Genomic DNA, 27,342 nt, shown 5'->3' on the forward strand with positions numbered 1-27,342 from the left:
GATGCACATGTAGGTGGATGTGTTGTAGAAATATAATACGCTACACGGCTGAGCCCAGATAAGCTGGTGATTCTCAAACGTCAGCATCATCTGCACAAAGTCAGGGTTGAAATCTGCTCTCTTAAATACCTGTTCATCCCTCTTACGACACTTTCTCTAAGGAGCTCAGTGAATAGCAGATAAAATAAGTATCTAATAAGGTATGACAGAAACTCTGATGGAACTAAACAGCAGACATCTAAATTGTAATAAATAAATGAAGTAAAACATTTACTGCCAGCAACTATGTCAAGTTAGCCATAGGAAACTGTAGCTCTGCAGCTGGAGAAGGGCAATACTCTGCAAGCCAGAGAAGCAATGGAACTCCTCCAGCTTTGATTATTTATGGTGTGATGATGAAGGAACAACTTTCCATGTGAGGAACAGCTTTAAAGTTGAACCGTGAAGCTGAAACAAAGATTTAATGAAAAATCAGAGGGGAAAAAAACTACAGCTACAAAACCAATAACATTAGTTTTAACAATTTAAAAATATAATTTATGTGCAAAATCAGATGTTAACTTGTCCAGCTTCAAGGTAAACAGCAAACTGTATTCACAACAACCCTTCTGCTGAACAGCAAACATGGAGCACTATTTAACGTTGCTGTAAATAAGGCTCACTTTATACCTCAAAATGTTATCAAAATGAACACAAATGCAAAACAAACACATTTTAAACAAAGGACACATCTGTATTTAATGCAAAGCTATTTTCAAAAATCCCAACCTTTCACAATCTACCATAATCGTAATAGCCTGAAACATAAGAATGCTTTCAGGCTCAGAAAAAAAGGCTTCTAATTTTAAACATTTATGAGGACACTGAGAAGTGGCTTAGAACCATGCTTTAAAACATGTTTTCAGGTTTTAAATTGCTGAAAGCTGAGACCCCTTTACCCATTTGGCCTGGACTAGAGAAAGGGAGAGAAGCATAACAATACGATGAAGACTGTACACGAAAATTTCCATTTGAAATAACATGCAACCCGCTCCCTTATCCCAAACCTCCTTCCTCCCATCATCACTGTACCTTCTCCTCCTGCAGGAAATGAAAGGGAGTGACTCTTCTTGCCTGATAATCACCACCAAACGACGTATCTACACCACTGGCTCTGATGCACCACCATTTTTAACAAATACTTTTTGAAAATATTTTTGTAAGACAACTCTGCCATCATTGGTGCTGCTCCTGAACAGGAGAGACTCTGTCTTAGAGCTGCATTCATTTCAGCACATACTAAACTAGATCAAGGGATGGGTGATTTTTCAAGAAAGGTGATTTAATGGCCAATTTAAAAAATGAACTAGATCAAACCTTTTACATGTTTTTTGCCCAACTCTTCAAATGCATTCTTTATGCTGGGAATGAACTTCCCTTTGATGTATTATAACTACGTGAAGGAGGAATTGTTCTCATGTTTCTGTTTCAGAGAAAACACCAAGTTGTTTGATTTTGAAAGTTAAAGGATTAAGTTTGGGGGAAAAAATGCTTCAAAATGCAAACACACTCTACAAGGTTAAATACAGTCTCAGTTTGATATGAAACACTGACTTTAAAATTAGCTATTCCTTTCCAAATATGCCATACTCCTCCATCTATCCCTTGCAAATAAATATGAATATATTGTAAGCATTAAAAGATGGGTGTGTCTGTCAAGAATAAGAACAAGTAGTATTTTTAAAGTAGTTCAGCATACAAAAGTAATATATGGAACAAAAGAAACAACCACAAATATGTATTTATAACAACCGACAGCAGGAAGGAAGTTTTGGAAATCCACAGGGATTCTTCCACCTTACCAAGCACCTGTACAGTCCCATAAGCATTTTCCTTTTGTCTTTTATTTTTCTTGGCTCCAGTCTTATAGTTCAACTCCAGGGCAAAGCACCATACCACAAAATACTACATTCAAAACTGTTAGCTCATCAAAATTGCCTTTACTGTTTTAAAACAGAACACATACACAAAATATTGCTACAGCCTTTGGAATCCCACTCAGAAAACACAACATTTTTAGATCCCTTTGCATGTTCTCATGACCACAATTTTTGCAAAACAGTGCGGGGCGACCCAGGACATTTTAGGAATGACTCTTTCATCATTGCAATCCTTCAATTACAGTTTGACTACAAGAATAAATGAACAGAGTAGCACTGTAGAGACAGTCCTGGTGTATTTTTCAGTTTGCCCTCTGAAGTGCTCTGACATCTGTTGCACTGTGATACAGTGATTTCTTACACTGCCTCCATTATTGCTCCCAAAACAATTCAGAGGTACATAAGGCTTTAAGTAAAAGCAGTTTAAACACCAATTTCAAACGAGATTCAATGGTTTCAATGACCTTTTCATCAAAAGTGAGCTCCAGAATCCCATCTCCTTACAGCCTGAACTGACTTGCCCCCCTGACATGCCCAAATGGTCACTTACCATGCCTGCTCTGTAGCAGGGGGGGACAGAATGCACTGTTCCTTATTGCTTCACTACAGACTGCTACAGCTTTGCATCCTGGGAAAGTAACTGTTACTGGCTTCTGACATTGGAATGTTAAAGTGCTGCACAGAATTCCACTAGTACAGTAAATTTGGCAACACAAGTGAAAAAGCTTCATTACCTGCACCACAGACTTAGAAGTGAAGGAACAATTTCCCTTTAAAGCCACAGACTGGGTCAACTGCAGAGGTACAAAAGCCATATACCCAGAGTGTGAAAGGCAGAGCGCTAATGGTGTTGGCAGCAGTAGTGCTGCTGTCACAGGAGGTGCAAGGAATATGCTAAAAGTTCACTGTGAAACACGCAGTCTATTGCAGAATGACAAACTTCCCAGAAGTAACCAAGTCATTACTATTTTTAAAACAAACTTCCTTCTTTTTCGTAAAGCAGTCAAGCTTTGAGGTTTCCATCTTTATGGGTGGCAATTAACTCATCTTCAACCCAAAGAGCTACAGGCAAAAAAATACATGTAGATTTTTCACTTTAAAAATCCAAAGATCCTTGCTCTTACCAGAACAGAATGTAATACCTGAAAGACCTGCCAAGAACAAACCTGACAGTAATGAACATGGATGAAGACACTGAAATCAAGAAAACAAGGATTAAAAGCTCTTAGATTATAGATTACAAAGCTCTAGAGTGCTGGCTGCATGTATGCACATTCAAATGATTCAGAGAACTGCACAGAAGTATGTATTTACCATAAAATCTCAAAGCACTGTTGGGACTGAAATTACACTTCCAGTCTGGTTTGTCATTTCATTCAAGATTGAGATTACTCCACATAAACTACTTTATTTCTGTGTGTATAGTATAAGTTAACTTAAAAATCTTTTTCCTTGATGTGAACCATTAGTACTGAGTATTTGCTGCTGCTAAATTCCTTAAGCATGAATTTTAAGTACAATGTTTCATAACTGGCTTGCATTTACCCATCTGGAATGGTAGTGGATAAATACATTTTCTACTTTACAAAATAAAGGTTAGCTAACTAAAGAAAACCCCAACAAACCCAACAAAAAACCCCGCCTCTGAAGTGATACATCTCTTGAGTTAGTTTAGCAACACAGCAAAAAACCATAAACAATTTGGTAAGGTAGTTGATGTTTTTCATAGCACTGTAGAATTCAGCTTCAATAGTCACCATTATTAGAAAGTTTAATAATTCCTTGTTTTGTTAACAAACTAAAAATTGTCCATAAAGTGGAAGGGTCTTCACAGTTATGACGACTCTGCCAATGATTAAAAAGATCCTCTTTCCTTCCAAAAAACTGTTTGCATAAAATGCAGTTATAGCCCGCTTTAGACCAAACTTCTATTTTTTTGCTCGGTGTATCAAAACCTACATTTTGCACCTCCTTGTCTGCTTCACCATTTCCTGACTGAGTCAGTTCGCTTTTATATAATGTATCAACATTATTTTGATGGTGAAAGTGTATCTGTCTTTTCAGTTTTGGAAAAGTATAAAACTCCTCCTCATGGGCACTGCATTTTGCTAAATGTCTTCTCTCATTGCGCTGTTTCCAGAAGTGGGTTGTATGTTTGACTAGTTCCCCCTTAGCTCCTCTATTTCCTTGCAAAACTCCTTCCTTTACTCTTCCCTGGATCTCTTCTCCATGAGAGCACAATAAGTGAAACTTCATTTCACCAAAAGACTGTGCAATAAACTGGCATCGACCACATTTGATCTGTAATTTCACTTCTCCTGGGTTATGGAATAGGTCCTCAAAATTGCACTTGTTTCCCCTGTTAAAAAAAGGAAATATGAACTATTTCAGTATTAGTCATGCACAGAATAGAGATCACAATTTCTGTCCTTTTAAGCTCCAAGAGATGACATTCATGAATCATTTTTTTAATTAAAAACAGATAGTGTTGCTACAGTGTCTAATTTATTTGGAACAGAAAAAAAGAAAGAGATAAAATAATAATAAGGCTGGTTAGGAAACAACTGAAACCAAATGTTATTTGACACTGCTGAGTCTAAGAACTGCCTCCAAAATTGGCCTTGGTACAAAAAAATCTTTTAACAGCACTAACCTTTTAATAAAATGTTAATAACATTTTTTTTAAGATCCAGATTTAGTGAGATCAATCCAAATACTTCTAGCTCTGTGCTAGAGAAGTGAAAATGACTATTACCTGTAGCATACTAAGGAGAGGAGCTGACTTGTTTACACTGAGTGATCTAAGGTCAATTTAAGGCAAAACCACAGGTCCCACCTCCCACTCCAGGATGGAAACAATGAAACTTCAAAGGTTTGGGGTTTTTCCTAAAACTCTGTAACAGAGTTTTTAAAAGTTTAAATACATAGTTTACAATTGGACAGCCCCTCTCACTGATTTAGGATAGCCCTGCAGTGTGAAGGAAACATATACACACGGAGCTAGCAAGTCCCTAGTTTAAGTTAAGCTAATCAAAATAAGATTTCCACAGAAACCTCCTCATAGAATCATTCAGGTTGGAAAAAGCCTCTGAGATCATCCAGTCCAACCATTAACCCAGGACTGCCAAATTCATCACTAAACCATGTCCCCAAGCACCACATTCACACATTTTTTAAACACCTCCAGGGATGCTGATTCCACCACCTCCCTGGGCAGCCTGTTCCAATGCTTCACCACCCTTTCAGTGAAGACATTTTTCCTAATATCCAATCTAAACCTCCCCTGGTGCAACTTCTTCAAGGCTGTTTCCTCTTGTCTTGTTGCTTATTTTCTGGGAGAAGAGACCGACCCCACCTGCCTACAACCTCCTGTCAGGGAGCTGTGGAGAGCAGTAAGGTCCCCCCTCCTTTTCTCCAGGCTAAACAACCCCAGTTCCCTCAGCTGCGCCTCATCAGACCTGTGCTCCAGACCCTTCACCAGCTCTGCTGCCCGTCTCTGGACACGCTCCAGCCCCTCTGTGTCCCTCCTGCAGTGAGGGGCCCAGAACTGAACACAGTATGGAGGTGCGGCCTCACCAGTGCCCAGTGCAGGGGGATGATCGCTGCCCTTGTCCTGCTGGCCACGCTGTTTCACATACAAGCCAGGATGCTCTTGGCCGCCTTGGCCACCTGGGCACCCTGCTGGCTCGTGTTCAGCCGGCCATCAGCCAGCACCCCCAGGGCCTTTTCTGCCCAGCAGCTTTCCAGCCGCTCTGCCCCAGCCTGTAGCCCTGCCGGGGGTTGTTGTGTCCCAAGTGCAGGACCCGGCACTGAGCCGTGTTGAACCTCATACAACCGGCCTCAGCCCATCGGTCCGGCCTGCCCAGACCCCTCTGCAGAGCCTCCTGCCCTCAGCAGATCAACACTCCCACCCAGCCTGGCGTTGTCTGCACACTTACTGAGGGTCCATTCGATCCGCTTGTCCAGATCATCAGTGAAGGTATTAAACAGGACTGGCCCCAGTACTGAGCCCTGGGGAACACCACTTGTGACTGGCTGCCAGCTGGACGTAACACTCCTTACTACCGCTCTTTGGCCTTGGCCAACCAGCCAGCTTTTAACCCAGGGTACGGCATACCCATCTAAGCCACGAGCAGCTAGTCTCTCCAGAAGAATGCTGTGGGAGACAGTGTCAAAGGCTTTACTAAGGTCCAGGTAGACAACATCCACAGCCGTTCCCTCTTCCACTAGGCAGGTCATCTGTTGTAGAAGTTCAGGTTCATCGAGCAGGACCTGCCTTTCATAAACCTGTCTTCCCATGCTGGCTGGGCCTGATCCTGTGGCTGTCCTGCACATGCCGCATGATGGTGCCTGGGATGATCTGCTTCATAACCTTTCCTGGCACCGAGGGCAGGCTGACAGGCCTGTAATTCCCTGGATCCTCCTTCCTGCCCTTCTTGTAGATGTGTGTCACATTGGTTAAGCTCCAGTCTTCTGGGACCTCTCCAGTTTGTCAGGACTATTGATAAAAGATGGAGAGCAGCTTGGCAAGCTCCTCCACCAGCTCCCTCAGTACCCTTGGGTGGATCCCATCCTGCCCCATAGACTTGTGGTGTCTAAGTGGAGCAGCAGGTTGCTAACCATCTCCTCCTGGACTGTGGGGGCTTCACACTGCTCCTCCTCATCCCTGTCTTCCAGCTCAGGGGGTTGAATACCCAGAGGGTAACTGGTCTTACTACTGAAGACAGAGGCAAAGAAAGCATCCAGTAAGTACCTCACTCAACATTTTCCACAGCCTTTGTGGCAATGCTCCCCGCCGCATCCAGTAAAGGATGTAGATTGTCCTTGACACTCCTTTTGTTTCTAATGTGTTTGTAAAAACATTTTTTTGTTTCTTTTACAGCAGGGGCCAGCCTGAGCTCTAGCTGGGCTTTCACCTCTCTAATGTCTGCCCTGCATAATCTCATGACATCCTTATAGTCCTCTAGAATTGCCTGCCCCCTCTTCCAAAGGTGGTCAATTCTCCTTTTTTCCCCCTGAGTTCCAGCCAAAGCTCTCTGTTCAGCTAGGCTGGTCCTCTTTCCCGCTGGATTGTCTTTTGCCACAGGGGGACAGCTTGCTCCTGCACCTTTAAGACGAATGTTCAGTCTTCCTAGACACCTTGGCCCTTCACAACTATCTTCCAAGAGACTCTGTCAACCAGGCTCTTAAACAAGCCAAAGTTGGCCCTCTGGAAGTCCAAGGTAGTGGTTCTGCTGACCTCCCCTCCTTACTTGTCTGAGAACCGAACTCTTTTATCATCTCATGATCACTATGACCAAGATGTCCTCTGACAACCATATCACCCACCAGTCCCTCCCTGTTTGTGAACAGCAGGTTCAGTGGGGTACCTCCCCAGTTGGCTCATACACCAGCTGTGTCAGGAAGGTCTCTTCCACACACTCCTGGAACCTCCTAGACTGTTTCCTATCCGCTGTATTGTATTTCCAGTAGATATCTGGTAGGTTGAAGCCCGCCATGAGAACAAGGGCTATGAGAAGGACCACATAATATTGTGTGTATTTATACACATCAGACAGATTACCCAACAAAACAGATAAACTGAATGATTCATCGTACAACAGTTAGTAAGGCTGAAAGAAAAGCACTGGTGTTTCTTAGGCTCAATACCTTAAAAATTTCTAACTGATGCCCCACAGAGTGGAGGTATGCAAAGCGAAATGCGTAACATTGAATGGTAGTATCATAGTGAAGTGTCAGGTTAAAAGCCTGAGCTTAATAAAGCATACTTTGATGAAAGTAAATGCACAGTGGAAGAAGCAAAAAAAGCCAACATTTATAATGTGTCAAGAAACTTCACCTCAAAATCATAATGCAGAGACCAAAGAATGTTCTAACTATCTTAATATGGTAAATGTTAACTTTTCTACTTGGCTAAATGATCACAAAAGCAGCACACAAGATGGATTAGCTCACAGCACTCCAGAGAAGGAAACAGGAAACTGATATTTAACAAGGTAAACAAACTATAAGCTAATACTGAAATGTGAATTGCTTTTCACTTATTGCAGTTGGTTCACTTACCTTCTGGGGAAAACTATAAGATGGGCAAGACACAGAAGACAGTGCAGATTAACAGAAAAAGCATTAGCTGCGAGAAATCAACCGACCAAAATAGCTCCACTGGCAGTACATTGGGTATTACTAGAATATATCCAAAATTATTTTGGATATTCAAGTGTCACTAATAATTTCTATTGAATGTATCAGCTAAAATATACTGGATGGTCTAATGGATTGACTAGATTACTTAACAAAATATTTAAACCATTAGGAATCTCACTTGGGGGGAAGAAAGCAACAATTTTCATGATGGCGATGTTTATGAATTTCCACTGACAACCTGAAATCCTGTTTTCATTAGATTTATTAGTGAAAACACTCACCTCTCTGTTGCTTCTTCTGCCTCTTCAATATTTGTGTCTCTCTTCTTTAAAGCATCTTGCAGCTGTTGCTCGCTAGTAGAGGGCTCTGTGCTGATAACAACCCTGTGGACTTCTCTGAGGTGGCCAAAATACACTCTGGCATGGCCAAAAACTTTAGCACAGAATTCACAGCACACAAGCTTTTTGGGTTTGCCTTCATTGTGATGAAGTTTCATATGTGTGCTCAGGCTTCCAGAATGAATATATGCTTTCCGGCAAATTCGACAGCTGTAAGGCCGTTTGTTTGTATGTGTGTTCATATGGTCCTGAAGGTGGTGTTTAAACTGGAAGATATGGTTACAAACATGACATTTATGCAACTGCTTAGGTACAGCTGAACATGCATTTCTACTTAAATCACTTGATTTAGCTGATGTAGCATCACTATGCTTGTAATTTAAATATTTATTGGGAAGTGAACTATTTAAGAAAACATCTTGGTCTAAATGGTCAGGAGACAGTGTCTCTACTATTGCTGCAGAAGTCAGCGGTGCAAAAGCCTGCACAACTACCACTGGTTTTGGTCTAATACTACGGTATTTTTTCACTGCCTCTGCTTTTTCACCTTCAGGCGGCTGAAGTTCAGTTTTCGCCCTCTCTCTTCCTTCTCTAAACTTATTAATGATGCATTTCCTTCGCTTGGTCTGAAAAGCCAATAAATCATCTGTGGCTCTTCTTTTCCTGCCTTTTCTTTTAGAGGCTGCACCACTGAATTTTTTAAGACTGTCAACATCCACTTTGTTGGATGCAGAGAAGGTATTTTCTCGAATAGTTTGTCTGGGGACTTGTGTAAATGACACAGCTAATCGCTTATCAGCTGCTTTAGTAGGAACATCACAGATTTTCACCAAAGCTGGTACCTTTTCACATTCTGATCTTAGTGAAGGACCAGACACATCTGTAACACTGGTATTCTGCTTAGATTTACAGAACGCTGAATTTTTCATCCTTGAGTAAGGCAAAATGGGAAGTTTTCCTTTTGGTGCTGATGGAGTCATCTGTACTGTACTGCCAAAAACTGCTGGTGACAGGACAGCAACAGAATTTGCAGAATTTGTGGGTTTTTCCTTTAGTTTCTCAGACATTATGAATGACTCTCTTGTGGTTTCAGATGCTGTCTTCACAGAGCGTAGACTTAGTTTCATGGGATTAATTGTACTTGCTGGCTTGGATAAAGAGTCTTTAACTACAGATGGCCCAGAAACATTACCGTTAGCAATTTCAGTTTTGTTCACTAAAGGAGATCCAGATTGCACACAATTGCTTTTCTTTACTAATGTGGCAACTGCAATTTCAGCTGAGTCACGGTCCGCTAGCATCTCTTGCTCAGTTGAATCTGGACTAGAATGAGTTTCAGGACAGTCTTCAGTTAAAGTAGTCATGGGGGAAGTCTGTGATGAGATCAATGCTTTGGTAGGAATCTTGTTATGTGCACCCAAACCAGAGGTTTGTGTCAGTTTTTTGTCACTCAACAATTTATTTCTTACAGATTGGTACCGAGGGATAGGCAGCTTTAGGTTTTCAGAAGGGGCCACATTTGACTGCTGGACTTGCTGCGTTAGGGTAGGGGCAACATATGGCACAGCCAACAGAGAAAAAATCCCTTCATGACCAGCCACCTGCATGACAGCGTAGTTTTGAGTTGGTACCACCAATGGTTTAGACACTGCAGCTGAAACCGGTGTACTTTGCTCAGACAAAGATGGCTGAAGACAAGAAACCACTCCCGATGTTAAAATTTTTGGTACCATTTTTGGAGCAATGGTCCTAAACTGACTTTTCTTCTGAAAACTTTGTATTGTATCCAAAGGGGATTTGTGTTTATCTGTAATAACAACATAACAAAGCTGTAATATAATATATAGTATTTCTTTTAAAAAATTACTGTATCAAAAATAAAACTGTTTACAAAGGATACTATTACACACAAACATTAAAAACATTCAGGTATTTAAACAATCACTACATTTAGAATTACAAAAGTTTCATGGACAAAACAAAAATACTCCCTGAAGCAATGTGCTTGAATACAGATATGCAAACACCCCCCCCCCCCCCCAATCTGATCTTAAATGGGTATTTCATTCTAGGTTAGAAACTACATGGCATTTCAGAACAAATACACTTATAAGCCTCTTCTGCCCTGGAAAAGCTCCACTAGCATGCTGGCAATATTCAATTGGAAGAAATAACAGGACAGGATTTAAACTCCATGATGCAGAACTTTTCTGAGCACCTGCTCTGATCATACCTCTCACCCAGAGTCACACTGTCTTTTTGAGTTTCTGTAACATTTAGAATTTGTGGGTTTTATCAGATACAGACCAAAGCTTACCTGATGAAGCCTTTAAAAAAATTACTGCTATAAAACATGCAAATATTGTGCAATAAAATCAAAGAGGACTTGAGAGAAGATGTACTGTTGTTAAACACCCAATCACACACATGCTTACGTGCCTTTATGCACAACAGAACTACTGCTCTGTTTTCAAAATTTCAAAAATTTTCTTGAAAGGTGCAATTTATCAAGGTTGTATCACAATTCCTTCCTGTTTCTACTTGTGTTGGTAAATGTCACAAAGACTTTTCAGTAAAGAAGAATGTGAGGATAATTAAGTAAAACAAATAATCTGCATTGAGCAGCAGAGATACAGGCCAACCTTTCAGGCACTCCATAGAAAGAAGGATTTGATACACAGTTAATTGTACCACTACAATTTCATATATCAACCTCATTACCAACTCCCAAATTCAACTGCTGACGCTTCCAGTTCTCAAAGACTGGGAGAGGTTTCCTGGGGGAAAAAACCATAAAATCCCAACAATCTCAATCACTGGGAATTCAACTACAAAGATCCCAAGCAGAAAGGCAATTTAGGAAGGCAACAATATAAGAAAAATTCACTTTAAGAATCACATTTTAATAGGGTATGTATAAGTGATTCTGGGATCCTGAAAAATTGCAGTAAGGTTAATTCCATAAGGAAGTTTCCATTCCTTACCATTTTAAAGCCTTGCATTACAGATATAATCATACATGGTGATGGACGTGGAGAAGTAACTGTGAATTACTACCAACACTGGAAACTCCAATAAGTTTATCTTAATCCTGGATGTCCTTCTCAGACGTCACACACTTTGCAACATGCACTGTAAATTACAGAGCTATCATATTTCATGGCCAGAACTCCTGGACAGATACATGTGCGCACTCATGGTATGCACATGTGCAGTAAATCCACTGCCTTCAGGACATGCTAGACTCACTGAGCAATCGCATATAAACTGCACAGTGTGTACACAGTAGATCTGATGTTTCTCAAAACTTTTTGACCTGCAGCAGATTCATAGAGTAACAACTGTGCAGGGCATAAACCTTTGATCCTTTTATTGTCATCTACAGTATCAAACCCCACGTCTATTATGCACCTCTTCGATCCTCCAGTTAAGTGAAACTACTGGGCACCACCATAACTTTCTTTCTGCTCAATGTCTGTAAAGGTGTCCAAGATTTCTAGATATTCTGTGCAGACTGGACTGCTGTACACATGGAAACCCTACACAAATATAAAGAGATCCCTATACACAGCGATAAAGCCAGGCATACAGAGTTTGCGTAACAAAAACAGAAACATGGCAGGTTTAAAATTCTATCTCCCTACAGCCTTTTTATTCTACAAAAGCTAGGAGCACATACTATTTCTCACTAAGAGCTTCCATTTTTTACAATCTACAATTGCTATATATATATAAAAAGTATAGAAACCTTTATCATTTCAACTGCTAGGAATACTAATTCAGATATTAACTCAGATTATTTTTTGTTTCGTGTAGGGTATCTTCTTGTTGCTGCTTTTGAGGAAGCACTTTTAAGTACTTCCAAGAATTACAATAAAATGATGTGAAGTATTGTAAACATTAAACAAACCAGCCCTGAACTTCCAACGCTAGTTACAGGTCAAATTGTACAGCTTAAATACAGCAGATGAGAGGACAAGTGTATTTTTCTTTTAGGGGACAGAGTCTGCTCTCATTTTTCCAGATTACGCTTAACATAAACCGACATTATAAACTTTTTGCAAGTCAGCAGTTACTCAGCTTGCCCCAATATTCAACATGAAGCAGCTTCCATCTTCTCTCACATTTGGCTTGTACCTCTCCAGTTTTATTTCAAAATCTCATTCACTGATTTGCAGAAACTTTTTAGGAAAGCCAGCAGTTCAGCAGTTATAAGGCACTCACTCTCCAACCAACGGTAGCAAACTATATGAGTTCAGGAAAAGCCAGAATTTTTACTGTGGACATGTCACCTCCACAAAAATGCAGAAATGGCAGCCAAAGCATCACAAAAAAAAAGGTTAATTTGAAGTTAGAAGGAAATATTTGTAGAAATAATGCATGACACTAGCTTTAAAAATAAGCATATGCTTCTCAAATACACTGACTTGCCTACTGCAAAATTAGGCAGTAAAATAACTTTTCTTAAAAGCTCTCCACATTTTTTTCTCAGCATTCCACAAAAAAAGTACCATTCTAGAAGCCATAACCTTCATGACTATGAACCACAAAATGCTCTTTGAATCAAGGTCCATTTAGATCAATATTCTTCTTATGCAGTTAACACAATACTAAGCATTCATGTAACTGTTTGAGAAGGGAATTTTATGCAAACACTCCTTTTCCAACTAGCGCAGTTTTATCATCAGTATGTCTTTCAGGCAAGCTATGCTTGGTATCAGCCTTTAGTACAGCTTTTTTTTTTTTCTTTCTTTCCTCAAATTTACATTAGATAGTTTAGTGCAGAAATACTCATTGCAGTGCCCCTCGTAAGCAAATGATACTTAACTGTTTACTTCCCTCTCATCCAACACAGCTGCTGTATACAAGCAGCTGTGTCAAAATACAAAGATGGGCTAGACGCAGACTATCTGTCTGATGATCTTTCAGACTTGGTTAAGATTTTGCCCGTGGACTGCAAAAGTTAATTGGAAGAACTGGTGGAAACCTATTTAGCATCTTAGATCAGGAAAAAGCAGCCAGTCAATTCACAGACTGAAGGTCCTACTGACCTTAACAAGAGTGTGCTTCATCAGTGACCAAACTATTTTTTCCATTTATACTTTGTGAAGTTTCAGCAGTTTCCTTTGCACAGAGAAACTGCTATAGTAATTCATGTCTTTGCCACCCTGACACCAAAGGACTTGAATATGCTCTGGCTGTCTGGCTACCAGAAGGCCACCTGGAAACGTAGTATGCATCTTTCAGGGACATTCCAATTCTATTCCGTAACTTCCAAATTATTTGTCTCCAATTCAAAGGATTCATTTTGACTTGACAGTTGTGGCCTGAAGGCCTTCACGCCTGTGCAAACACATGAAGTCTTGTATCTGAGAAGGGGAATTTTCAGTCAAGGGAGGCTCTGCAGTAAGCATTTCTAAGGATGGTCCTGGGTTTTAGACAACATTCTTTCTGCAAGTCAGTCTACAGGTCCTTCAGCGGAATGCAGTATTTTTTCTTTCTCTAATACTTTCATTAAGAATAAAGGAAATAAATGAAAACATCAGATTTAATATCTGAATGATGTGAAGCTCATTTTCAGTTGCTATGTTCTCAGTCTTTCAAACAGGCATGGAGCTGGGGCATCAGGTAGACATAAATAATTATGCACAAAGTTATATCAAATGCAATTCAATCCATTTACTCTAAAAATCTCTGTTAAAATATTTACCATGCTAGCAAAAAGGTTACTATTACTTTTAATAAAAAGGTTACCATGCTAGTACCTGCAAGTATCAAATCACTGAGTAACTTGCAGGATGTAGTAAGCTTTCATCCCTTCTAAACAACCCTAAAATTGTAGAGGACTGGACAGTAATACCCCAATAAAAAAAATCAATGATGCATCAAAGTCTCTGACATAGCCATGCTGAGAAGAGTCCCCTGGAGGAAAGAAAGTCTTCCCATGGGGCTGCTGTTCATTCATGGTTCCCCTTCCTTCCTAAGTCATTCAAGTCTGCCCTACTCCAATCTGTTCTGCCTTCTTTTTATACCTCCTTCAGTCTGTTCCCTAGGTAAAGCACGTAACACTGCTGAACTCAGACCCTGTAAAAGGCATCAGATGTAATTTAATCTTCCCCATTAATCCGGTCTATTTTGAACATTAAAATAAACCACCAAAATTCCAGAAACCACTGCGTAATAGTGTTAACTTTTTATATAATCCTTGGAGGACGACCTCACTTGTGTAGGTATGTGTTTAATTTGTGTACGACTGGACAAGTGACAGAAAATAACACAAAAAAAAGGATTATCTTGTTTTGAAGGGAAAGGGAGAATACTGATGAAAAAGATTAATGAAATATCATTAATAAAATGCATGTTTACATTGCTGAGTCTTTTGCTGATTTTGAAAGGAAGAATATCTCTTCTGTGGGAAAGAAAAAAAAATGTACAGCTTTCTAACAGACAATACTACATTTATTTCTGTCAATGACAGTTAATTGTTCATTTTGCCAAATCTCCATACACACCAAATACCTGTGGATACTGCCTTTCCAGCACAAGTTTCTTGTTTTTGCTGACCCAGCATACTTTGTTGGACACAATGTTTCTCTGCAGGATTAGCATGCAAAAAAACACCACCTGCAAAAGTGCTTCAGTCAGTTATAAATAGATCCCAGGACAAAAAACACCCCAAAGAACCCCCAAAACCAACAAAAATCCAGAAAAAGGCAATAAAAACATTAATTTCCAGTTAATGCATTAAGAAAGCTACTGCTTTTTGCTCTTTGCCATTTTTCTCTCCTCAAAAAATGTTTTAAAATCTAATACATTACACAGCAAATGCAAGGTGATAGCTTAGTAATTGAGTAAAGCTGGTTAATGTGGTAAACAGATGGGATGCTTTAGCTTCAGTGTCATGGCAGACAGTCAACAGCACCAAAACAAAAATCTCAGGAAGATGAAGATTCAGTAGCTTTCGTGAGGCTTTTAAATAGAGGGAATACATTCTATGATGACTTACACTTTCCATAATCCCATGCAAACCACAGAACCGCAGATATTCTAGAAAATTGAATCTGGCCTTCTCGGTTCAAAACTAGTTTTGCCACATATCTATATGAGGTAAGCTTGGGCATAAAACCTACAAATCAGGAGTGCCCAACTCTATGCATTATAACAATTAATTTGCAGTTGTTTCTCTCTTTGCCTAATAATAACTACTTGGGTGGAATGTTCTGTTCTGGGTATTTGCCTCAGATAATTCTCTAAAATTAATTTCAACAGAAAATGCCTGCCATCCCCTGGTATGTCTGCATTTAAAAAAAAAAACCAAACAAAAAACCAGAAAAAAAAAGAATCTAGTAACACACCTGTGCATAGACAAAGACCTTGATATTTGACACAGCAACGTCTCTTTTGTCTGTGACAAGCTGCCCAAATCCGGCAAAGTTGTAAGCTCTTGGCACGTGTTCAACAGATACTTTAAGCAGCTAATTTTCCCAAGGATTACATTCTAGTGAACATGCTTTTGCTTCAGGCTGGGCTGCATTTTTCCTAAAACTATAGCTTTAGGTCCAAACACCCAAGTTAGAACAAAGGAATGGCCTCTCCTTGTCTCTTAACTGCTGAGCTGACAGTGTGGAAGAGAAACTAGGATATACAGAGGGCAAGCAGGAAAAGGACAAGAGAACTATAAACGAGACTTGGAAAGTGTCTAGGCCAAAGAGGGTGGGATATGGGAATTAAATGCAAACTTAAAATGGGTAACGAACATTACTATTACACGTGATTTGGAAAGGAGAAGCATTTAAGCCACAGGGATAATCTCATATCGTGCATTTCTTAGCTTTTTAGTACTTGATTATTTAAATAGTAATGTAATTATGTCTACATAGGAGTCCTTTTGTGGAATTAAAATAGCTTAGAAAATTAAACAATATAACAAAGCATTCTAATGCAGGACTGGAAAATCACAGTACATCATTCACACAAGCACTAAAATACAGAACGTACAAATATGCTTAGAAAAGATGTTCTGGTATACCACAGGAGGAAGGTAAAAACAATTTGTTGGAATTCTAAAAGGGAATATTAGATCTTTTTAAAGCTATATATAATTAATTCTGATTTGAGCATCAATGGGGTTTTGCTAGTTGTGCACTAAGCTTTTTATCATTTAGAAAGTTCTTTGCTTGGAAGTCTGTGCAAGTTCATTATCTTAAGGGATTAGGAATATAACGCATTTCAAGAAATTCTGTGAGCAGTAAGATGCTTCCTGGATTCCTTAAATAGTCTCCAAAAGACTCTTAGCAGAAGAGAGCATTACAACAACAAAGCTACACAATAAAAATGTTTTTATTGACATTAACTGGACTCCCATTAAAGCAGACATTCAACCTTAAAATCCCTAGCAATGTTTTTCAGTGTGAAAATAAATTAAAACTATTTTTGACATAAACAGTTATTTTGGAGAGATAGCTTAATAATAACTTGTAATAATAATAACTTAATAGCAACTTGTAATCCAAGATCATGGATACATGGTTCATATTCAGGGAAGTTCTTCAGTTTCCTGTCTAATTCAGTCTTTTTTTCCCCCCACACATCCAAATTGCACTATCAATCACATATTGATAAATCCTGAAGTTTATACAGACCTACTTTTCATAAAATTAGTACCTAATATAATTGTGCAATAAAAAAGAAAGAATGGAGAAAAAGTATTAATCATCTCTACTGTTGGGTAACTCAGGATTCCCAATTTCCAAGATCGCTTCCTCTGAAAGTACACATAGGAGTCGCTTCATTATCGTGCTATCATCTCTCTGGACTTCTGTAAAGCCTTTGACATGGCCTCCTACAACATTCTTCTCTCTAAATTGGAGGGATATGGATTTCATAGGTGGACTATGTGGAATTGGTTAGATGGCTGCATCCAGAAGGTAGTTATCAGTGGCTCAGTTTTCAGATGGGAGGTCAGTGACAAGCAGTGTCCCTCAGGGGTCCACATTGAGACCAGCACTGGTTAGTATCTTCACCAATGTCACAGACAGTGGGATCGAGTGCACCCTCAGCAAATTGGCAGGCAACACCAAGCTGAGTGGTGCAGCTGCCATGCCTGAGGGACAGGTTACCATTTAGAGGGACCTGGACAACCTTGAGGAGTGGACCCATGTGAACCTCATGAGGTTCAACAAAGCCAAGTGCAAGGTCCTGCACCTGGGTGGGGGCAACCCCTGATACCAATACAGGCTGGGGGATGAAGGGATTGCGAGCAGCTTTGAGGAGAAGGACTTGGGGGTACTGGTAGATGAAAAGCTGGACATAGGCCAGCAATGTGTGCTTGCAGCCCAGAAACCCAACCGTATCTTGGGCTGCATCAAAAGAAGTGTGGCCAGCAGGCTGAGGGAGATGATTCTGCCCCTCTACTCCATGGTGGTGAGACCCCACCTGGAGTGCTGCGTCCAGCTCTGGAGTCCTCAGCACAGGGAAGACATGGACCTGTTGGAGCGGGTCCAGAGGAGGGCCACAAAAATGATCAGAGGGGTGCAGCACCTCCCCTACGAGGGAAGGCTGAGAGAGTCGGAGCTGTTCAGCCTGCAGAAGAGAAGGCTCTGGGAAGACCCTACTGCAGCCTTTCAATAATTAGAGGGGGCTTGTAAGACTGAAGGGGACAGAATTTTTAATAGACCCTGTGGTGATAGGACAAGGGTTAATCGTTTTAAACTAAAAGAGGTTAGATTCAGACTAGACATAAGGAAGAATTTTTTTATGATGAGGGTGGTGAAACACTGGACCAGGTTGCCCAGAGAGGTGGTTAATGCCCCATCCCATCCCATCCCTGGAAACATTCAAGGTCAGATTGGATGGGGCTTTGAGCATCCTCATCTACTTGAAGCTGTCCCTGCTCATTGCAGAAGGGCTGGACTAGATGACCTATAAAGGTCCCTTCCAACCCACACTATTCTATGACTTTATGATTCTATTTAAGGTTTCTTTCTGCAATTAAGGCTTCTTTCTGACAACACAATCTCACCAGCATCTTGGCTGCAGTATCTTAAAGAAAAGTCTAACATAAAACAACACCCATGCAAAAGCAGACCTGTTAAACAAAAGTTAACACATCAAGAAATCAAGGCATCTAAATAGCATAGTATCAGCATTAGCAACAATAACAATCTAAGACATCATTTTGCAATTATCACACATTTAGATTTCACATATCTCTGTACTGTCCCAACAGAAGTAACTTTTAAAATATGCATTAAATACTATTCCTATAGGGAATAACAAGTGGCCAACAGCTTTGAGGTAACTTTTTTGAATTGTAATATCAAATGTACTAGCTACATGTGGGTAAATCAATATTCAAAAAGCAACATCTTATATAGCATGTGGGCAATGCAAGGCTTAACACAACCTCCTATAAAAACAGCCACTTCTGTGCTACTGTATAAAGGAAGAAAGTCTTGGAAGTCTTACCTTACAGTCAAAATATACATATGTAAGAGATTTTTAAACACTCTTTTGCAATGAATATAAAATACATCTATTAGCACATCCAAGTGTTCTCTTAACACCTCTCATGCAGTGTTTATGAACTTTAAAAGATTTCGGTTTTTTTGAAGGCACAGTCTTTCAAGTTGTAAGCTACTCATTTCATATTAAGGTTAACATAATAAGTTTTAAGCAGATGAAAATATTTTCAGATCAAGAAATGAAAACTGACATAAACAGAACTAGACATAAAGCATCTGTAATCACTAATAACTCTGTCCACCTTTACAGCTGAAGAAATCTCAGATTTTTCCCCACTATGGCAGTAAGAGAACTTAGGAATAAGGTTTATGCTGATAAATCTATGGGCTTGAGATAGTGCCTGGCCTCTGCAACCACGCAAATCACTATTAAAGATTAAAACATTGGTTCTTTTCTCTCTGAGCACTGAACTCAGGTCTGAGAGAGACGGTTAGATAGATCATCAAAGACTCTCTTTCAGCTTCTATATGCCTCTATTAGTTTCAGCAATCAACCATGTTGAACTTCAAGTGGGCATTATCTAGAAACCATGCTGCTCCAACAGGACTCAGTTGAGTAGAATGGAAATTATTTCGGTATCACTGCAAATCCAGTGTTCTATTTCCATAGGTTTTGCCCAGTCATTCTGTTCCCTAGAGGACACCATCCCTGGAGATTTGCAAAGCAAGGCCTCAGTGACTCAGCCACTTGGGGGAACTAATTGTTCAGAAAATAGCTGAAGGGAGGTGACGGAACCACTGGTCACAAACTCATAATTCATAAACCTTCAATGGCATTGCAAATACAAATTAGGCACTTTAGAAGGTGGGGATAAACAGAAGATTCAAAAGAAAAGATTGCAATTGCATTTTTAAAAATTCTTCTCTGGGAGAACTGCCAGCTGATATTTATTTTAGTGAGCTTCAAGAAGGATACGGACCTGAACAGTAAATTCATTCACTGTAAAGTCTATGTCTATATAAAGTCCTTTTTAAAAGGTCTATCAAGATCACATTAACCTGGACAAAATCTTGATATGCCTAATGTAAGTGGTAATTAATAGACTTATTTTTTCCTTAAGTACAGGAAACAATAATGACCAAGTCTGCTACAAAAACGAAGGCAGAATTCTTCAGAAACTATGCAGCACAAATAGGTCAAGTAGAACCATTTTATGAATATATCATAAGCATTTTCTAACTAGATTCTTGCCCCCCTTTCAAACAAGCTGAGAACAGAAGCTATCTTTGTTTCACTGAGAGTCAACCCTCTTCCCTTCCCTCCATGGGAGAGAAAACACGTATGTCTGACTGCAGTAAGGGAATTATGCCTCTTAGTCCGAAAATTTATTTTTTGTAAACACTGATGTGCAAGTAGAGAGCACAACAGAAGAGAAAAACTGTTATTCTGTTTTCTAGAGTATCATTTCTTTTTGGTGAAAATTAGAGCACTTTCTTTCTGAAGAGAGCCTGTATACAACAGAAAACAAAGAAATAATTCACCACTTTGGCTCAATAAAGCAAGTATATTTTACTTGAGGCATTGAAAACATCTGTATGGTGACTTCTGTAGTACAAACCTTGGAAAGTACTCCCTCACTGAAGATGAGCAGAGGATCAGAAGACGGTCAGTCTTGGCCTGGCCTATTTTGAGTCTTCCAGTATGAACTATACACAGGGTGTATCATTCCCCAAAGAAAGAGAGCGCCAGAATACAGAACACATTATTGGATTTAGATGATAGTTGGGAGAGTATTTTCTGAGGGATTTTTTAAACAGCTCATTTCTCTTGAAAATGACCTAAGTGATCCAACTTTTGAATGGGGAACCTCTATCCCGGGTTTTTTTTTTTGCTCAAGCTGTTCCACCTTTTCCTTCTTCATGACCCAAATTTCTTCAAAAAAGGACTCTGCAGCTCTGGCTGAGATATGCAAAACTTCGTCACCTGTAGACAATTCCACTACAGCTTAAAACAAAAGTAAAGATTAGAGGATCTCCACAGTACTTCAAATAGATACGTGCATTTTTTCAAAGACAGACACAGCCCTGTGTAGCATAAGAAAACTAAAACATCTTCACAAAGACTATGGTCCTGGCTAGGAAGACATTAGCTTTCAGAACATATAAAATTATCACCTACTGCTGAATCTGAACATACCTAGGCCTTTCTATCAGTAGGATGTAGCAGAAAACAATTTAAATTACAGTATCTAAATGTTTTTCCTCCCCCTGTGCATAATTACAATTATTTGCAATGCTTATTGGTATTGCTAAGCTTGGCTGCGCTAGCCACTTATTGTTAAAAGGTAGCACCGGTTCTCAAAAGAAGGTCCTGGATGTGCTGTAAGGGAACTGACTGAATACACGGCTGATAAATGATCTATCAGCAAACACTTCTAATGGGTGCCAGCATAGGAGGGAATGAAAACAGGAATGCGCTCAACAGGAATGCAGGCCATAGATGATACCCCTAACTTGCCGTGTGCTGAAATATCAGTACGTCTCTAATTAAATTCACGTGTTTCTGGCGCGTGCTGGCAGACAAAGAGCCCCTTGGCGCGGAGTCCAGCAGGGGGAGTCGGGCGCCCGTCACCGCTGCCTCTGGCCGCGCCGGAGCCGGGCAGCCTCGCCGAGGCCACTTGAGGTGCCAGCTCAGCTGACATCTGTGACTCACGTCAATTACCCTACAGTAATTTTCAAACAACAAAAAGGCTAAACGATCTGTCTCTTAATTCTGCAACGCTGGAGACGGCCTCTGTTGAAAAATCCCCTAAGTCATGAAATCTTTCACAGCGCTGCATGCAACCTCTGAACGGCTTCACGTTCAGATATGAAAATACCTTTGCAAACTTCACAGTCAATTAAATGTTTTGTATAAGCTTGAGAACATCTTCAAGCAAAGCAGCTGAGCCTTAGCTTTCTGTTAAAAGTAATTACTTCTATTAAACTATTTAGTATCTTTTATATAGCTGCAGTACAATTTTTGTGCAAGAGTGGGGGTGGTTTTTTAATCCTTTACTGATTTTGTGTTCATCTAGTTAATGCCCCAAATAACACATCCATATTACTAAAAACATCAGTATTTGTAACAGATGTTCTTCTTTTGGCAGACATCTGAAAATGAAGCGCTGTTACAAACATATTTTCCCATCCCAAGCAATACCCTGAAATCTTTGTCAAACTTTCTCACCTTCATCATTGCTCAGCTCATCACACAAACCATCTGCATAAATAAAGATGTAAGCATCTGCCGTATGGCAAATGGTCTCAGGGGCAGATGTTTTTATCCTTGCATTCATGTCACTGGCTTGGATATGTTATTTGAACAGATGTACACAATCTGAAAGTGTCATGTCCCACAGTGAAATGTCTCCAACTGCTTTCTATCAAAGTACATAAATGCTATTTGCACCTGCATTTATGTTAATGATATAAAGGCAGCAGGGGTTCCAGCAAAGTGAGAGTTGATGCTAAGGAACACATTTACATGGCTAATTGAAGTTTGAGATCTCCCAGCACCAAATGACCGGTACTAACATGGATACAAAATGTACTAAACTATACAATGAGTTTTTAAAGAACTGTATGATTTTTTAAAAAATGAGAATAAATATACTCAAGGAGCAAAACTATGATTTCAGCCTGTGATATATTTTTCCACTGTATATTTTAAAAAGATAAAAAAAGTATGAAATAAATTCCTAAATAAACTAGCACAGCCTTTTATTTTGCACAATGATTGTATAAGGTACGCAATTATTTCATGTTAGAGTCATCTTAACAAAAATGTTTTAGAAATCTGACAGTGCCAAAGGTATTTCAATTCCTTAAGGCATGCTGGTGTTTTATGTCATTATGGAGCACCATAAAAAAACCCAGCACTTGCTTAACAGCGAATATTAGCTTGAGTATGAGTGACAGAACATGATTCTTCCATGATAATTTCATAATTCCTAGGAAAAAATTGTGATCTCAGTAATTAAATATTTCACATTATTCAGAAAAGTACATCTGAACACAGAGCAACAATTGCTCGTTATACAAATGATAATCACCTTTCTCAGAAAATATTTTAAATTGATAACAATATAGATGCCCTGAAGGAGTAAGTCTCAAATTACAGAACAGAAAATACATGCTATGACATGACAAATGGCAGCAGTGAAGGGTTTATGCTGTCACTCAACTTGCACTAACCATTACTTCCATACTTCACTGAAAAATAACAAGCACTTTCAAAGTATAGAAAGACTGACAAAAATGCTATAGTGAATGGAACTGATGGATAGGTTCTACTTCCAATACCATTTATTTTCAATCCTTATATTTGTAAGAAATGTACAAATGTCATAGTTGTACATAAATCATTATAAATTGCTAATAGCCTCAATATTTTCCAAATGCCATAACACATTTAAAGTGACACCTGATATGAGGACAAAAAAAGAGTGATAGCAAATGAATAAATATATATACTGAGACTAGTATATTTGTAGAATACCACGATTTCACTCTACTATAGCTCCTTGTCACAATCTGGTTATGATTTCTAACATGAACCCTCCCTTCCAAAGTTTACAGCATGGATGTCACTTAAAATTCACTCTGGGTGCAAGCTGATTAACAGGATACTACTGACTGGAATGGATTTTTGTTTAGGAAAAAAAAAAAAGTCTTTAAAAAACCTCAAAGCAAATGATTCATCAGTTTTAATTTTGCAAACAGCTTCACAGTCTATATTCTCCTCTTATTATTCAGAAATGGTGTTAATGTAAAGATAACACATTCCACTTGACTGTAACAGTGGTCAAATTCCTATTTAAAGGAAAACTCGTATTTAAAGGCTTAAAAGCCTCAATTTAAGTATTTCAGTCATAAGCTTATGGACGTAGAGCACACTGCAAGGTGGATAGCTTTACACAACAGTAAGTACTGTCTCCCTTGAAAGAATAGTCCCATTAGACCCAGAACTCATCAACTAAGATCAATTTGCATGACATCCTTCTGGAATAGCTTCCTCAGATTTATTACAGTACCATAAAAATACTCAGTCTTCACAAAACAGGTAAAGTATAAACTTACATGACAGTAAAAGCTCAAGGCTTCAAGTTAAGTAATATATAGTGCTTTCCTTAATTAACATAAGTACTGACAATGGAAACTTAACTGACAACCTGCAATGGTTCTGAAAGGTCCATTACAGCTTATGTCATATCCATCAACCATTCACTCACATCTAAGAAGTATCATTAAAAATGACATTCAAGTTAAAAATCCTATTTAAACATTAGCATTGTGACACAGATCAAAAGGGAAAGGAAATTAAAGTTATGGCTACAGATTTAGAGGCTTGGGAATACATAGTTGCAGTCCAAATATCCTTACTAATAATGGTGGGGAAAATTCAAGACACTAACCCTACTGAAAACTAAATCAACAAAAGAATACTTTTGAAGAGAGAAAACATAGAAGAACAGAGTTAAAAAATGTTAGTGTAAGGATATAAATGCTGGAGAAAAGGCACTTAAAATCTAAAAATCTAAGTTTATATTTAGAAATATACTTATTTTATTGTTTGTGCTAGTCTTGTAGTCTTAACTTGCAATTAGATTTGACCCCAAGTTATATGAGGGTCAAATATGACAACGATTTTCAATTATATGAGGACTAAAATATAGTAATAAGCCCTTAACACTTCATTCTGCTGAATCAAACAAGAAGCAAATTTATACATTTCAAGTTTCAACTATAGATGGTAACAGTAATTAGCAATGTCTTAAGAAAATAATTTTAGCTATTGCGATTGTTTAAAGTGGTAAATGCGACAGTATAATGGCTTTTTTTTAAAAACCATATTAGAGTAGAATAGTAGACAATTTATACAGTGATTTATTAATGATGATGAAATTTCTTCCATGTTTTGATTCACAAGTATCTTATTTCTCAAAAAAAGTATAGAAAGTATACTATACCTGCAGAAAAAGTTAAAGGATTCTGCATTATGCCTTTTAGTAGTTAGAATGATGTTCCTGGGAAGAAGAAATACAGATATTTAGAAGTTCTGATAGCTTTTCAGAAACTAAATATAAATAAATAAATAAATAAAAACAGAATAGCAGCAATAGTTTTCCCAAATTATATTTCAGAATGGATCCCAGTATGCCCATACCTCATGCAAAAATACCACCAGATTTTTAAACCAAGCCTTTCTCTGGATCACACAACTAACTGAGGCTTTTTGTAATTGAAACCCCCTGTTAAAGCCAGAAAAAAGGACATGTCATGAATTCCAATATGACAATATTTGGGGTTAAGGAATCATTTTCTTTCAAAAATGTGACTGTATGGATCCTATATAACTGACTGACAATCAGAATCTTCCATGGATGCTACAATGAAGATACTCGATTGCATTTGTGAAGCAAATATTACACTGCCACCTCTCCTGAATTTAACAGTGGTATTTATCACAAAATCTGATGCATAATCTTTGACATAAAATGGCATTACATCAAGTGGCTACTCAGTAACTTAAAAGCTGGCCATTTCTTTCCAGTGCAGTCAGAGTGTGTTGCTCAAGCTTTGGTAAAACACAATTCAACAGTCAAGTAAGAAAGACACAGTATAATATGACAATGACAATACAAAATTGTGTTATTATCCACTTAGATTTTGTTTATCATAAAATGGTTTAGCTTTTGGAATGGATGCATAATTACTTCATTCGGCTGACCACCACTGACATGTTAGAAGTCACACTGGGTATAAAACTATCATTCTCCTGATGCAGTTGGAGGCTTTGGGAAGGTAACAGAAGAGTCCACTGACTGACACAGATGGGACTCCAACTACTTGGGGGTTTACTTGGATCTAGGCTTTCATACCAGTGCTATCAATAACATTTCCCATGAGCAGAGCCAGCTGGAGTTTACTTACTTTCCTGGCCAACTTAACAGCCAGTAGAATCTTACACAAAGAATATTCCAGACATGCACTCAAGAGCCCCCTTCTGAGCACATGAAGCACTAAAGGATTGGTTTTGGACAAACGTAAAAATAGTTAGGGCAAATTCTGATGCAACTGCCAAACACAAAAGTAAGTCTTGAACATGTTTCTTTACTATCATGCAAATGACTCTCAAAAAGCAACGGTGATCTTCCAAGAAGGAGATGGTTCTATGGGCAGCAGTAAAGTACAAAAGAGCCAAAACCAATCCCACTTCCAGGAAGTTGAACACCAAAGCATAAAAGGAAATTGAGTGTGGCTGCTGTGAGGAGACCTCTCACACAGCAGACAGGTGAGGCTTTTTGGTACCTGTATCTTCTATGCTGAGCCATAGGTAATAAGACGTATGTCACAGCACCTCCTGGCAGAGGCTTGCCGATGGTATCAGCAGATCCCAGGCTGCCTCAAAGAGCCTCTGTCCGTGGTACTTAAGCAGTCAACCTCTGATCCCTCAGACCCAGGATACAAACATATGTCGGCTCATCTACATGTAGTTTCATGTTGTGGTGACATATAGAAAACTCCCTCGTAACCTACAAGAAGAGAACAGATCACATTGATGTAATTTTGGAATTGCAAAACACTTCTAGGAATCAGCATGGATTTTCAACTTGTCACCCACAGTGCAAAGCATCCTTCTTTAAGGCCATATTGCTCAACAAGGTATTTTTACAGGATCAAACTCAGAAATTTTTTTCCACTTTAGAATATCCAACACTTGAAAACATACTGAAGTAGTTACAGCAATGAGTATTCTTGTAAAAACAATGTAAGAAATGGTGTTCAAATGAAAATTCTCAAAATTAATATTCAGAAGTCACTTACAGATTTTAATGATCCCTCCCAGTTGTAGGGAGCATTAGATCATTTCAGAGGGTGCCTCACTTACAGTTACTAATTCTTCTTAGAATTATAGCAAGTAAACCAGACTTCAGGATACAGATCAATAATTCTTAAAATATCATGTGGAAATACAAGCTCTACATCTTCCTCTGAGCATTCACAAACCCTAACACTAGGACAGAAAACTGGACCATATAAATCCAAACATTCTGCAGAGGTATTTCTGGTTTGAATTCAACCCTAAATACAGTAAGATAATGGTCTTGATCTAGAAAATACAGTACTTATTTGACAGGCTAGTATATTGATCTGCTATTGTTAACTAATAAAAAAAAAGTGTCATTTGTAATTTCTCAAATTAACTTTTTACCTTCTAGCCATTCATTAATTATTTTTTTTTATTGTTGTTACACCAAAGAACCTTTCACCATCCTTTATTTTTGCAGATATTTAATCAAGTAACCTTCCCTTTTGGAAACTGAACAGCTCAAGACTTTGAAGTCAGCGCAAGATTCTTCTTATCACCCCTTCAGATTCTTCTATCCATCATTAATATGTATGACTGTATTAAAGCATGTTTTCTTTGAATAC

At 38.8% G+C, this 27,342-nt stretch overlaps 1 protein-coding gene across 9 annotated transcripts in view; it reads right to left on the minus strand.

Moving 5' to 3' along the window:
* Positions 1-1,959: 1,959 nt before the first annotated feature.
* The window catches only part of ZNF438 (zinc finger protein 438), a 57,753-nt gene continuing 32,370 nt past the window's right edge, over positions 1,960-27,342 (minus strand). For 4 of the 9 annotated variants that reach the window (XM_055803630.1, XM_055803632.1, XM_055803633.1 and 1 more), the window contains 5 exons: positions 26,218-26,441; positions 24,876-24,932; positions 14,921-15,025; positions 8,345-10,208; positions 1,960-4,278 (listed from right to left, as the gene is read on the minus strand). In XM_055803630.1, coding sequence (XP_055659605.1) covers positions 3,666-4,278; positions 8,345-10,208; positions 14,921-15,025; positions 24,876-24,903 — 2,610 coding nt within the window. In that variant the 5' untranslated portion in view covers positions 24,904-24,932; positions 26,218-26,441 and the 3' untranslated portion in view covers positions 1,960-3,665. Of the gene's footprint in view, positions 4,279-8,344; positions 10,209-14,920; positions 20,870-24,875; positions 24,933-26,217; positions 26,442-27,342 lie in introns of all 9 variants that reach the window. The other 5 variants (XM_055803637.1, XM_055803631.1, XM_055803634.1 and 2 more) reach the window with 5 other exon arrangements.

Source organism: Falco peregrinus, chromosome 5 (assembly GCF_023634155.1).
Source record: "Falco peregrinus isolate bFalPer1 chromosome 5, bFalPer1.pri, whole genome shotgun sequence".
Taxonomy (NCBI): Eukaryota; Metazoa; Chordata; class Aves; order Falconiformes; family Falconidae; genus Falco; species Falco peregrinus.